This window comes from Sturnira hondurensis, unplaced genomic scaffold (genome assembly GCF_014824575.4).
Source record: "Sturnira hondurensis isolate 20B ecotype Veracruz unplaced genomic scaffold, ASM1482457v3 Scaffold0013299, whole genome shotgun sequence".
NCBI lineage: Eukaryota > Metazoa > Chordata > Mammalia > Chiroptera > Phyllostomidae > Sturnira > Sturnira hondurensis.
Window position 1 is genome coordinate 9,865,467 of NW_028085930.1, and position 13,760 is coordinate 9,879,226.

Consider the following 13,760-nt stretch of genomic DNA (forward strand, 5'->3'; position numbering starts at 1 on the left):
GGAGAAAGTTTTTTTATTTGTTTATTCATTTATGCAAAAACAGTATCAGCAATATGTAATAGGAACATACTTTTAAGTTCAAAATTAATTTTCCATTTTGAAAGGTTCAGGACTTGGTCTCTTCTTTACACCTTACCCTTTTTAAAATATTTCAGTAACAAAACAGCACACAACAAGTTTATTCCCTTACTTAAAGTCATGTAAGTGGCTCTTTAGAAATTAAGTATAATTTCCAGTAACCTGGAGATTTAATCACAGAATGATACATGTAAGAATGTTATAGCATACATAAAAAACAGTACAGAGAATTTTTAAAAGGACAAGTTTCAGGTTACTTTCAAATTATGAGGCATAGGAAAGCCCTATTGGGTATCCTTAAGACACTTCTCTTCAGATTCAGAATAAAAATTACTAGGAATTATATGACAACGATGGGCACTGATGATACGGCCAATGGTAACTGTATTAGGTTAGGGATAAAAGAGTTTTCCTACATTTTAGTGTAGGGGCCAATGAAAGAAAGGCCAGGAAGCCATTTTAAACTCATGTTCATGGCACGTCAAATGATGTTGAGGCACGTGTTTCCTTTAGAAAGGTGTTATCCCATTGCTACCTTTCCAAGGCTTAGCCTTAAAACTACTCACACTGCTGTTTATAAAGACATAAAAGCAAACCTCCTGGGAAAATGGGTGTTACAAACTGGAAAAGCAAGACTGTGGGTACAGTAAAAGGGGCTCTGGTGCTCTAGTTGTTTGTCACGATATACAATGTGTAATGAGGAGACAGGTTCATCTAGAATTGGATTAACTAACTCTACTACATTCTTGGGATAGGCTTACAAAACAACTTTTATGATTTAGAAATGACAAAAGTACTTTGACTCTCTTAGACATATTTTACTTTAAAAAAAGAAATATAATAGGTTAACAAACAAAAACAAAAATCTATTTGCTTTTTAACAAATAACTAATATTATATTTTTATAAAAAGAATTCCTTTCAGATACTCTGATTAACCTGTAAGCAATATAAAAAAAGCTTCAGCATTCTTTATTCCCAGTATTTTGCACAATTTAAGGTATGTTAAGCATTTCAAGAGAAAAAAAAAAGAATGGTTAATTCACCAAGAAGCTTATGTACCTAGTAAAATTTAATTTGTCTTGGATTCTTTAAGAAAATTAAGTCTAGAATTTTAATTATCTAATTACCATCCCATTCAAATAGGTATCTCTGTGGATTCTAGATAAAAGATAGTGTTTCCAACTAATAAATATAAGACCCACTGATTGGACTGTTTTAGAATTGGTTTTGCTGGGTTTAGATGAGGAAGACTTCAATAAAACTAACTATATTATTGAGTGCCACTGATTTTTTTAAAATGCAGTTTTAAAAACTATGCTTTTATGGTAAATTTCTAGCCAAATAATAAATGTAAAGCACAATATTGTAAATACTGTACTATTCACAGGTACTTACTAGAGAAATAAAATGCTTATATTCTATCAAAACTGACCTTTCAAAACAGTAGGTTTCCTAAAACAATTTTTTGAAAATCAGCATTTGCTTTTAAACTGTTAAAACGTCAATTTCAATTAAAAAATCCTTACAGATAAATCTTAAAGTTGTTCCTTTCAGTCTCAATTATTTTTTACTTTCAACTATATAGTCAACACAGAACCAGTTTCTAAATAAACATCTAATGAACAACAGTTTCAATTTAAAATAAAACTAGGCAATCTAATACAGCTTGTATAGTCTTAATGTGATTTATCAATACTCAATTAAATTTCTAGAATAGTGAAAAACTTTCGGTCTCTTCTTAATATTCAAAACCAGCAACTTCCCATGAGACTAGAAAGTTAGAAGAGAGGATCAAACAGATTTAAGCACTGCTCGACTTCTTCTAAAATGATGCACTCTTTTATCCTAGAAGAGACAAAATCAGTCCTTTTTACTTCATTAAAAATTTCCTATTATCACTATGACCTAAGAGAGTTGCAAAATACTTAAAATATTTACTTCAGGTTTAAAAACCATGAATGAAAGAAAAGTGACTGATCTGGGGAAATATTCCTGCACTTTGATAACAAATGTACAATAACTACTTTTATGCAACAATTTAATTTAGGAAGAAATCTTGGTAAACTCAGAAACCGAGGGAGGGCTTAGAATCAAACCATTTGATGAAGATTCTTTAAGATTTGGCAACGATGACCCAAAGACAGCTGGTGAAAAATTCAGTTTTTTAAAAAGTTTTGTTTTTCTAACAGAAGTCCATCTGGTACTAAGTGCTGCTTTCTGTATTTAAATTTTTCTATTTCCTCTAATATTCTCTTTCAACTCTTTTCTTTCACAAAGTCTTTCAATTAAAAGCTCCCACTAAAAGTTTGTTACCTAAGAACACTGTATCAATGTCTGAGCAGCATAAAATGCACTACCAAGTAAAATTTTGATTACAGTCGAATGTCAAAAGTTCAATTAAATGCTCTATACAACCTCAAAATGTATATACCACAGGAAAAAAAGAGGCTCCATGGCTGGCAGATGTACTTTTTGTCCTGTGTACTATTCCTTTCATACCTTGAAGTAGTCATCTTGAGTAACAACAGAGTTTCTCAGTCTGTTCTCTGGATTAAACAGACAAGACACCACTGTCTGTATGCTTCGGTCCACAGATTTCTGAAATACAAAGTTTTCGGTCATGTAAAGACTACTCCTTTCACTCAGTGTTAACAAGCTTTTTAAATATAAAGTTTAATGAATACATATACTTATTTCTAAAGAATTCTTACAGAATTCATAATTCTTACATCTCTTAGAATGTAACTTTTCTACCAAACTGAAGAAATATTTTATTTACTTTTAAAAGATTTTATTTATTTATCTTTAGAGGGGAAGGGAAAGAGAGAGGGAGAGAAATATCAATGTGTGGTTGCCTCTCGAGCGTCCCCTGCTAGGAACTGGCCTGCACCCCAGGCATGTGCCCTGACTGGGAATTGAACCTCAGTTGTTTGGTTTGCAGGCCTGTAGAAATATTTCAGAACCTTAGTGATAAAGTACTGGTTTAAAAAGCTCAATTGATGTTATTTCACTGGGGTGGGGGGAAAATGCAGACAACTGTAATTGAACAATAATTTTTTTAAAAAAAGTTCAATTTAGTGAAACCCTAAGATATTCGCTCAAGGCTCTTTAATTTTTCCTGTTAGATAAGAAACAGTGAACTTCAACATTTAAAAAAAATCCAGGATAAAAACCTGATACTGTAATTATACTTTGAGCTATTTTAACATTTTTCCAAATTTCGAATCATGTATCAATCAGGGAATTTTTTCACCCTACAGTTCAGTAGTTTTCAACTTTTTCCCCACTGAAAAACACATGGAAAGAGTCCACACACTACAATGAAAATTCCCCACTGTCACCCATATTCCCACTCATTCAATTAAACTTAAGAGAATTAACTCAAAACTGAGAGCACTGTTATTAAAGAAAATGTGTATAATGATAAAAAACACAACTGTTCAGTATTTCAATTATTACCAGTGATTCCACCAATCCTGAAATCTACTATATGTAACATTATAGAAAGAATACTACAAAAGTAATTGTATGCTATTATTTAGCTAAATAAATGTTTACGTTGGTTAAAAAAAACAGGCACAATTCATACTAATCCCTCTTTTGCAGATTGGGAGACTCGAGGAAGTCTGCCCACTGAATTCTGCTAAATCAGGTCAATATAATATTTATTAAAGTACGGTTAAGCAAAAAAAAAAAAAAAAAAAGAACAGAGGAAAAGACGACTGGATCAGAAATTGTATGTATGCACTAAAAGTTTGGGGGTGCCTAAAATTTCATTGGCTTCAACAATTTTCAGTCAATTATTCAAACTCATTTATAGTTTCCATATTTAAATTTGGAGACAATGCTTACTCTTCAAAGGGCCATTACTAAAATGTAAAAAATATGAACATATTAATAAACAAAATTATATGTTTGCCTTTTGTGGGCCATTTCCAGTTGATGGAGTAGCTTCATGAACTGAGCATTCACTAGTCAACACTTCAGCTCCTGAATCAACTTCACTACAGTGGTAGTTAACAGCTGTATAAACCTACATTTAAAATAATAAAAGTGTAATTAAAGAGATGTACATTATATACATTTCCAAACAATCTAGTCTTCAAAATGGCAAGCTGATATTAAAAGTTTAAATGTGGGTTGTATTGAAGTTCAATTACATTATCACAGAAACTTCATTTTAAACTGAGGAGCTAAAATTCATTAAGAGTCCTTTATTTTAAAATGTCTTTTAAGACTCAACACAATCAGAATTAGAAGGGCTCTTAAAACAACAAATTTCAAAATGTTAGTGAGGGTATCTCCCAATGCCTGAGAATTTTAACTCATGTCCTTCAAATATCCAGTCCTGATGAAGACTAAAAATAATAAAGACTCAGGTATTTCAGAGATAGCACTCTTGTTTTCTTTCTTTTCTTATATAACATGTAAGTGTATCACAGCAAAATATTACTTTGCTTCTCTTCAACAGATTTTTTGTAGGCAGAAAACAAGCAGATGCAACACTAATTCTAAATCCACAGAATCCCATTAGCACAGGCATTAGTACTACCTTTGTCCAGTTATGTATTCTATTAGTAACTAATTGAACATCTGCTGTATGAAGAGCAGCCATTGCTGAAGCACACAATAACAAGCTGAAAAACAAAAGCAGTTTCTCCCATGGAAGCATATATTTGAATTGGCAAGAAATTAGAAAAACATAACATATAATGTAAAAGGACAATTCAAAATGTTTCTAGGCATACATGATATGGAAAAGGCCAAGAAATATGTAATATTTAAAAAATAAAAAATACTTAAAAAAGCAGAAAGTATGTTTGGCTAATTCAACTTACCGGAGGTATAACATAACTCCTTTGTTCTCCAGTGGGCCATTGTGGTGGCATCTTAAAAAACAAACAAAAAAAAGCAAGATAGAGACAGACTCACAGAAAGCAGAGTTACAGCTAAAGCTGGGTGGGAGTGGAGGTTAAGGGTGGAGGGATTAAGCAAAAAGGAAAAAGGACTCATGGACAACAGTGTGGTAATTTCGGGGCAAGGGAAGAAGTAAGGGGACTAAATGGTAATGGGAAAAAAGTACAATAAAATTTTTAGAAAAGGTAGTAATTATTTAACTGTTCCTACACTTTTTGCAAAGATATGAGATAGACAATGTTTCATCATGCTGGGTCCTTGAACTTGCTATAATAAAAGAAACTAGTACTTTATGTTCCTAATACCTGAGGATTTTATTATTACTTTCATGTGAAAATACCATCTTTTTCCCAACTTTCCGAAGTTAGCATTCAGGAAAACTCAGTAACAGTAGTTCTTTGAATACATTACCATAGAAATGGTCATGAGACATAGATACAGTCACATCAAATCTGAGCAGAAATTCAGAGAACCACTATCTTGTAGTAGTTAAAACAAACACTCAAATATAATTGGAAGTCAATGCTCTAAGAATTGAGTAATCATTTTATTTTAACCTACTCTCCTAGTAAAATGTGTAAAAGTCAGTCAGAGTGTTTCAGCTATTTGACAGCAAGGATGAAGAATTATGAAGGGGACACCAAACATTGTAAGACAGTACAAGATAAAACTTCCTGCTAAGTACATCCCTGTCATAATATCATTTCCTTATTTCTAACAATACAAAAGATTTAATTTGAGGTTTTTAATTAAATTCCAGGCATACTCAACTAGTTTAAATGGGAAACTATTAAGGAAATTTATGTAAATAAAGGCCTCAATAATATTCCAAAGTAAATAATTTTGTTCCCTCTTAAATTACCTGATAATTGTACACAGGCAGCTGATATCCGGTGATGACCTGAACTGGTGAACTTGGATAAGGAGGATATGCCTGAAAACAATGTTTCAAGAAAGAAGATATTAGCAATGTATATGGTTTAAAAATTGGAAAGGATAAGTATTTTTCCCAAAAGAACAAAACTATAAAAATAAAAAAGTCTTCATTGTTTTTCTCTATATAATACCAGATCTTATTTGAGTGACTGGCTTCATTAAAAAAAAAGTGTTCTCTAGGAGTACGGAATAAATAAGGGAAATGACTAATTTTTCTAGCTTATGTTTATCTTTTATGTATGTGTATCCCTACTCAGAAGTTCTTTCTTACTCTGATGACAAGGCTTTATTAGGATAGTTTTCCATATTAAAGTTGTATTTATACACCTGCTATTTCTTGTAAAAATACTTTTAGGCAGTTTTCTATTTCTTTGACATTATCATGGGGTAATAATGTGTAGTCAATGTAGAGTCTTCCTACAGACTTTATGGCTCTTTCCGTATTTTACTTCTAAACGTTAAGTGCAACATACAACCCAAAACTGGAAAAGAGACAGTAAAATACAGTACATCTTTCAGGAAGTGTTATTGATTAAAAACTTCTGGGTAGCAGAATACCTGAATAGACCCAGAATAGGTAATACCTCATAATACATCTTAGGAATAGTGGGTTTATTCTTCTAGTCATGTTTAGAGCAAGAAAAATAAGAAAAGAAACATACCCTACATTTTAGGAAGATGAAAATGTAAACAAAAAAGAGACACTGCGGCACTATTGCATTATTGTTTTGTTTCTTTTCTCAAATAAAATGTGTTTTAAATGGAATGAAATAAAATGAAAATAAAAGTTATTTATCAATAGGAGATAGTAAATACTCCGCATACCACTTCAAATATTAAAGTAACCATAACCAGATTTTACCTTGTATGCCAGACTGAGTTTAAAAATAGTTAAGTCATCAGAAACCTACCCATTCTAGAACCAGAATATATCTGTAAGGCAGCAATCTATATGGGAAGCATATGGAAATTATTGCAAATGAAGAGTAAGTAGACAAACGTCTTACCCTTAGAGAGAAATAAACCAGGCAGACACATGAGAAAAGCTGCCTTGAAATACTTTTTATGAGTTATTATAGAAGGGAAAAAAAAGAAAAGGTATGTTCTACGTGGCTATGCATAGGTCAGTTTCAAGATAAAGGCTTATGACCATATAGAAGCAGATTTTAGCTTAGAACAAGGAACACTAAGATTGACATATTTAAACAAAATGTCCATTACTCGAAGTATTCAAACAGGACAGTATTATCACTTATGGAAATTATGGATATAATTCCATAGAGGGTAAAAGTGAGACTAGCTTATTTTTAAGTGCCCCCACTTATAAGATCTCCATAATAAATGAAACTAATAAGTGAAAAATACAAGAATGTAGATAATTCTTACCTGAACGTACTGAGTAATAGGATTCATCATGGTTGGAGGCTGCATGTAAGTTTCAGCATTTGGATTACTCCAGACACTCTGAAACTGTGGTGGAGGAGGAGGATTAAAAACCAAAGGGCGTTGCTGCACATGATAAGTACCTTTTTAAAGAACAAAAAGAAAACAAAGCTTATTTTTAGTTCTCTAAATAGCTACACATGTGTCAACAAGAAAAAATCCTTTCTTTACTCACACAAATTTTGTTTCCTGATTGCAGGGCCCAGTTTCAGCTTTTTACCATGGAAATTTATCTGTGACTGAAAATAAAATAGTAACAAAAGTAGAATCAATTTCCAAATCTTTACTTCCAAAACTTTGATAAATACCCCAGATCTAAAATTTCTATTATTGAGATCAGTGGTAAAAAACACAGTAAATCAAAATTTATCAGAACCTTACTTACCATCACTACTTGAGATGTGCAATTTGATCAAAACCCTTTACATTCTATGTCTAGTTCATGAAGCTAGATGCCCAATTAAAAACACATTCTCACAGATTATGTAAGATTACTCAAATTTGGATTTCAAAAAGGAAAGGTACCTCTATGTTTTATATAAGACTGGCTCAATAAAAAATATGCCCTGGCTGGTGTAGCTCAGTGGATTGAGCGCGGGCCTGGGAACCACACGATTGTGGTTCGATTCCCAATTAGGGCACATGCCTGGGTTGCCGGCCAGTTCCCAGCAGGGAACTCACGAGAGGCAACCATACATCGATGTTTCTCTCCTTCCTTTCCTCTCTAAAGATAAATAAAATCTTTAAAAAAAAAAGGTTCTCACAAATTACGTAAGATTACTCAAGTTTGTTTTTCAGAAAAGTACATCTATCTCTATATTTTATACAAGACTGAATATATATACTCAGGACTCAAACAATATTAAACATTACATCCATAATCTAATTAAGAGTTTTCATAAAATTACTTACTTCTACTATCTTCTGCACATCCACGTCATTATAAAATGAAACAAATCCGTAGCTAGAAAAGCAGATAAATGTGTAAAACCACATGTTTTACAACTACTAGTATTCTAAGAATTAACAAAAGTCGTAACAATGAAGAATATACTAAGTATTTTAAAGATGTACATGATAGATAACCTAGAAATACTACCACTCTTTTTCTTACAATCTAAGTAATGTGAGAACCTTATTCATTAACAGAAAATCCCCATCTACGATCCTAAATTTAATTTATTATCTATGGCAAGATAGTTAAAATTTAAGATATTATATAATGTGCAAAGAAAATGATTCTTTGAAAAAATTGATTAATCCACATAGATAAAGTAAATGAAGGTGGAAAAATTTAAATACAAATACTAGGAAAATGATTAAACGAAAGAGCTGGCAGCAAACTTATCTTGTACAGAAAGAAATTAACAAAGTCACAAACTTCATTTATACGTGTATAAGAACACCAGTTTTGAATTCTGCCTCTCTAATCCTCTACAGACTAATTCATATATAATTTATACTTAACATATATTTTACTTACCCTTTGGACACACCAGTTCGATCCGTGATTATCTTCACTTCTTTCACTGAACCATATCTAGCAAAGAAACTTCTTATTTCGGTTTCATCCATCTACGGAAAAGAATTTGACTTTAAATATGTGGCACTCAAATACGCCAATTATGCTATAAAAGAGTTGATGACCTGGAACTATTTCCCTCAAGTATCCCCCCCAAGCTACCTGTAGCTCTTTGTCAAAGATATTTTTAGTCCCCAAAGGTTAAATACAAAACTAATTCCAAATTTGCACTAAGTACAAAAAAAACCTTATTTTTGCAAGAGGCAAAATCTCGTTCTTCACAAAATACATTTTTAAATAAATTAAATGAATACAATACCCTAACATCGATTCCACCAACAAAAACGGTGTTTGGCATGATTTTGCCTTCAGGTAAAACATAGCCTTGGTTGGTCGTAGATGAGGAGGATTGGGTGCTGGCCTCTCTGGAGATGGTTGGCTTTGGAGTCTCAGAATTCGCAGCAGACTGTAATTTGGTAAACAGATATTATCACTAGATATTCAAGCAAAAACCATACACAGTGTGAAATATAATTCTTGCTTTTAAAGTGTAAAACATTCTTATACAATGCTGTGGTAGAACACTGATTTTATATTGAGTTTGTGAAAATACTATGTAAATTGATGAAAAATAGTAAATTCACGTTTGTAAAAAATAAAATTACTGGTCATAATGTTCTTTGCAAATAAGTAAATTTGAATTTTAAAAATAATTTAAAATTATAGTAAATCTTTTAAGTAGACAAAATTTTAAAAGCAGCATCAAAAAGAAAACATATCTACGTTTTAAACCATTTTTGTCTCATTTTTCTATTCCCCAAAATTAACATGGATTTTATAACATAAAAATCCTTGTGTTAGTAGGCCTGTTTTACTTTGGGAAGTGCATCATGAAAACATTATCTGCTCACACACTGGAGTTCCTGCTAAAAAGGGCTTATCATCCTTTCTCCTAACGCTAGGGTAATTCATAGCATCTTTTGAAATAACATACTCTTGAATCATACCAAATCAGTCCTACTGATAATTTCTAATTTTCACAGTGGACTGATAGATATGATACTATCTTTATGTTCAGAAGAGACCCACACATGAAACTCATTATTTTTTGGATTCTGGCCAAGACTCTGTCTTTAGTCTTCCCACACTAAGTTTAATGTAAATTTCTTTGAGACAGAATTTACTGATAATATATGCTGGAAAGGCAATATAGCACAATGAAACAAAAACTGCTTTAGTCATGAAATGTAGGTTCATATCCCTTACTGGGTTATAAGCCACTTACTTTGCAGCTGTTTATTTCTGGGAAAATTGCTTTGAGAATGAAGTGAGATAACATCTGTGAATTCATTTTGAAAAGAGTATACCAATATAAGTTAGTGTCCTGTTATCTGAATTTTTAATAAGTTAAAAAAGTTTACTTCCTGGTCTTACTATTGAGTTATTTGCAGAGACTTTATTAATTAACAACTAATTTGAGTTGGAACTTCAAGAAATTATTTTATGCCATATCTGCTCACTTGCAACTCATTTATAAAGTGCCTACTGAATATAAGAGCCAAGTACAAAAGGTGGCAAGAGCTATTTTGTAGAGATAAAGCTATTATACCTCTGTTTATGAAGGAAAACGAGGACAAAAGAAACCAACTGCTATATATTTTTTAAAAGGTAAGCACAGTATCTTTTATACAAATTAGTGATAATGACAAAGGAGGTAAAGTTCCTACTTTGTTATATGCTAAAAGTTACTGGTAAATTTAAGATTCTACAAACTGCTATACTGATGAGATGAAATAAAAATTGTCAAATCACCAAGTTTATTAACCATTTTGGCTTTTTTGTATTAATGTGTGCTTATAATCGTCATTCTTTACTTCTATTTGAATACTTTCCAATTCTTTCCTTTAATTGTGGGTGACATTTCATGACCATAAAGTGAGAGAGTGTAAACTATTTCTCAAGTTTTTCCAATAAAAAGCATAAAAACAAATTTTTTACAATTTTAATTTTTTTCGAAATGGGACTGTATTACAGAAGTTACTATCTTGAACTATTCAGAACTCGAATAGGTTTCCCTTACTATAGACAATTTATCAATCCCTTTCAATTAGCTTAATCAAAATTCCAAAACACAAAATAGTGGTTCTGAAATTACTGCAGACTTTCTTTTCTCCTTCTCAATGTCCTCATTTTTGGATGAATTTTGGATACCCTTTAATTTAATAACTATTTACAGTATTATCTGAGTCAGAAAAAAAGGTGTTTTTTTTTCAATTTACAGATGTAATATCAGACCATAAAACTGTGTCAGATTATAGGGGTTATGATAATGTAATGATTATCATTGAGGGGAGGTTTTGGAGGCCAGGGATACAATAAATACCTATAATCAAAGGACAGCCCACCACAACAAAGAATTATCTGGTCCAAAATTTGCATAGGGTCATGGTTGAGAAATGCTCCGATAGTGTCACCAGAACTGAAGAGGAAAAGTTCTAAGTTTCACATTCTATTTACAAAAGTAAAATGGATACTTGAAAGAACTAAATGGTGATTGGAGGAAAGGGGAAAAAAAGCCATTAGCTATTATAGGAAGTTTGAATATAAGTTGGGTTGGTCAGATTGGCTGCGTGCTTATTTGGGGTATTAAATATAAAACCCATCAAATCATTTTACCAGTGTCATAATGCCTTAAAATTAAGGCACCCTCAGGTCCTAGTCCTTAGCCAGAAGGTGGCACTCAAAGCTAACAAAGTAAGCAAAGTACCCTAACAAGGCTGAACAGCAGGGATTTTTAAACTCCTACTGTGTATATTTATATATAATAATTTATACATGTAACATCCATAACCAATAGAAAATCTTTAGTTACTCTAAACTATAGCCAAAAAGTACTCCACAAGAAAGCAAAAAGTTTGGTATCGAAGTATTAATCTTAACCATCATAAGCATACAGAAAATAAGTTACATGTAAGTTAAATGTAAGAATTATTTTTCTTAACGATATTTCAAGTAAATGGCCAGTTTCAAAATGTCCACTATATTCCAAATAATGTCCACTATATTAAGTGAAAAATGGAAGTTGTAAAATAGTACTGCATGGTACAACTTGTAAAATAAAATTTCCCTATGTGCAGAAAAACAATCTGGAAAGGCACAGACATGAAAAATTAACAGATTAAGATAGACCTCTTTTTTACATTGAATGTTAATTTTATAATCAGAAAAACATCAGTAAGCTATTATTAGTGTTGCCCCTTTTCCTCTGAAAGTGAAAAAAATTATTGCAATTATTTATAGCACCTAACCGATTATTAAATATTAATATGGGTAACTACATGACTAATAGTCATTACAAATTACTTACATAAAATCATAAATTTTATTTCAGTATATGCACTAATAAAATGTTTTCTCCCTTTACCTCTAAAAATAGAATAGTAATTATAATAAACACACGATATACGATGCATTTGTGACTTAACGGTTAATCAAAAGTGTTCGCAGACTTACTTCGCGGTGATGGACAACCTCCATTTACCAAAACTCATCTACACCCCAAAAATATTCGCGCCCGTACACTTGGCTTAAAGCTCTCTCGTTTATGCAGAGGGAAACTGTTGCCCCGAGAACAAATTCCTAAACTTCTCAATCCCACGGGCCCTCAAAAGCAAAAGGAACTCTCGCTACCCCCGCGCTCCCACGCGGGCGGCGGGCGAGGTTGGGGCCTGAAGCCGCCCGGCCGCACCCCAGGCCGGAAGAAGGGGCCACCCCAAAGCGCTTCGGTGTGGGGCCCTCGCTGAGCTCCCCGGCCCCGCCCGCGGGACGCCCCAGTTGGGAGGCCTCCCCGTCCCGCACCTCGGCCCTCACGGGGGCCAGGAGGGCGCTGCTTCCTGAGAAAACGCGGGCTCCCTATCAGCAAGTCTGCCCTTCGGCCAGTCGGCGCCACGTGGCGTCTCATGGCGGCGCCCGACGCCCCCTCGCGGAGGCCGCCCGCCTCGTCCCCACAGGGTGAGAGCGGGAAAGAGGCCCGCGGGGTGGGGGAGGGGCGGGCGCCGGGAGCCCTGCACCCCGCGTCCCGCCGGGCGGAGAACCCGGGCCTGTTCTCCGCAGCCTAGTTCGCGCCGAGGCGGGAGGTGGCGAGGGCGCGAAGGCCGCGGGCCTTGCACGTGGTCGGCCTGGGGACCGTCCGAGCAGGTCCACCGGGCCGCCCCCTTCCCCCACCCTCGCGGCATCGTGCTCCTCCTCCTCGCCTGCCCGGCTGTGCCGAACAGGCCGCACCCCGGCCGCCAGAGGGCTGCCTCCCCCCCACCTCCCAGGCGTGGCCCGACTGGACCCAGGCAGGCGCCTCTTACAGGAAAGCTGGGTGACCCCACTTCCAGCTCCCCTCCGCGCCTCACCTCCCCCCCAAACACCGAGTTGCGGCCATGCTGTTTTGCCCCTCAGGCCTCCGCCTCAACTCACCATGATGGCGGCAGCTGGCAGTCCCCGCGGACGGGGCTTGCGGGGCAGAGGCTGCTCTTCTGGCACCACTTTTGGGGTGCTGGTTGGTCTGCTCCTGCCCGTTGCCCGGCCTCGACTGGGTAACCGGAGAAAAGTGAAGAAAAGTCTGAAGGTGGCAGCGAGGCTCGGGAGGCCTAAGCACTGCCCCGCGAGGCTGAGGGGCGCAGGCGGACTGAGGCGCGGTATGTGGGGCCCCGGCGCCTTCTGGGTACTGGGGCTCACCCGAGACTATTTAGCCAATGGGTGACAGCACCGCCCCCTGTGGAGGGACGCCTCGGGGGACGTCGCCCCCCCCACTCGCGAGGGTGTTGGGGGGGTACTTAGGGGGTGTGCGTGGGCCGACAGTGGGCAGCTGGGGA

The 13,760-nt window shown here is 35.4% G+C and overlaps 1 protein-coding gene across 1 annotated transcript; it reads right to left on the bottom strand.

The window, feature by feature from the left end:
• DAZL (deleted in azoospermia like) lies at positions 1-13,133 on the bottom strand. Its single transcript, XM_037061173.1, has 12 exons — positions 12,848-13,133; positions 12,589-12,791; positions 9,218-9,364; positions 8,860-8,951; positions 8,289-8,340; positions 7,552-7,615; positions 7,320-7,459; positions 5,860-5,931; positions 4,919-4,969; positions 4,000-4,113; positions 2,580-2,678; positions 1-1,925 (listed from the first exon to the last, which is right to left on the bottom strand). The coding sequence occupies exons 1-12, from the start codon at positions 13,131-13,133 to the stop codon at positions 1,872-1,874; spliced, it is 1,374 nt and encodes a 457-aa protein (XP_036917068.1). The 3' UTR covers positions 1-1,871.
• Positions 13,134-13,760: the final 627 nt, after the last annotated feature.

Bases quoted from the DNA above. Each gene is read 5' to 3' on its own strand.
- DAZL (XM_037061173.1), bottom strand. From the start codon at position 13,133: ATGCCGCGAGGGTGGGGGAAGGGGGCGGCCCGGTGGACCTGCTCGGAC. The intron at 12,792-12,847 runs GTGGCGCCGACT...GCGTTTTCTCAG, and splicing joins GCGCCGCCATGAGACGCCAC to GAAGCAGCGCCCTCCTGGCC. The intron at 7,460-7,551 runs GTGAGTAAAGAA...TTCTTTAAAAAG, and splicing joins AATCAGGAAACAAAATTTGT to GTACTTATCATGTGCAGCAA.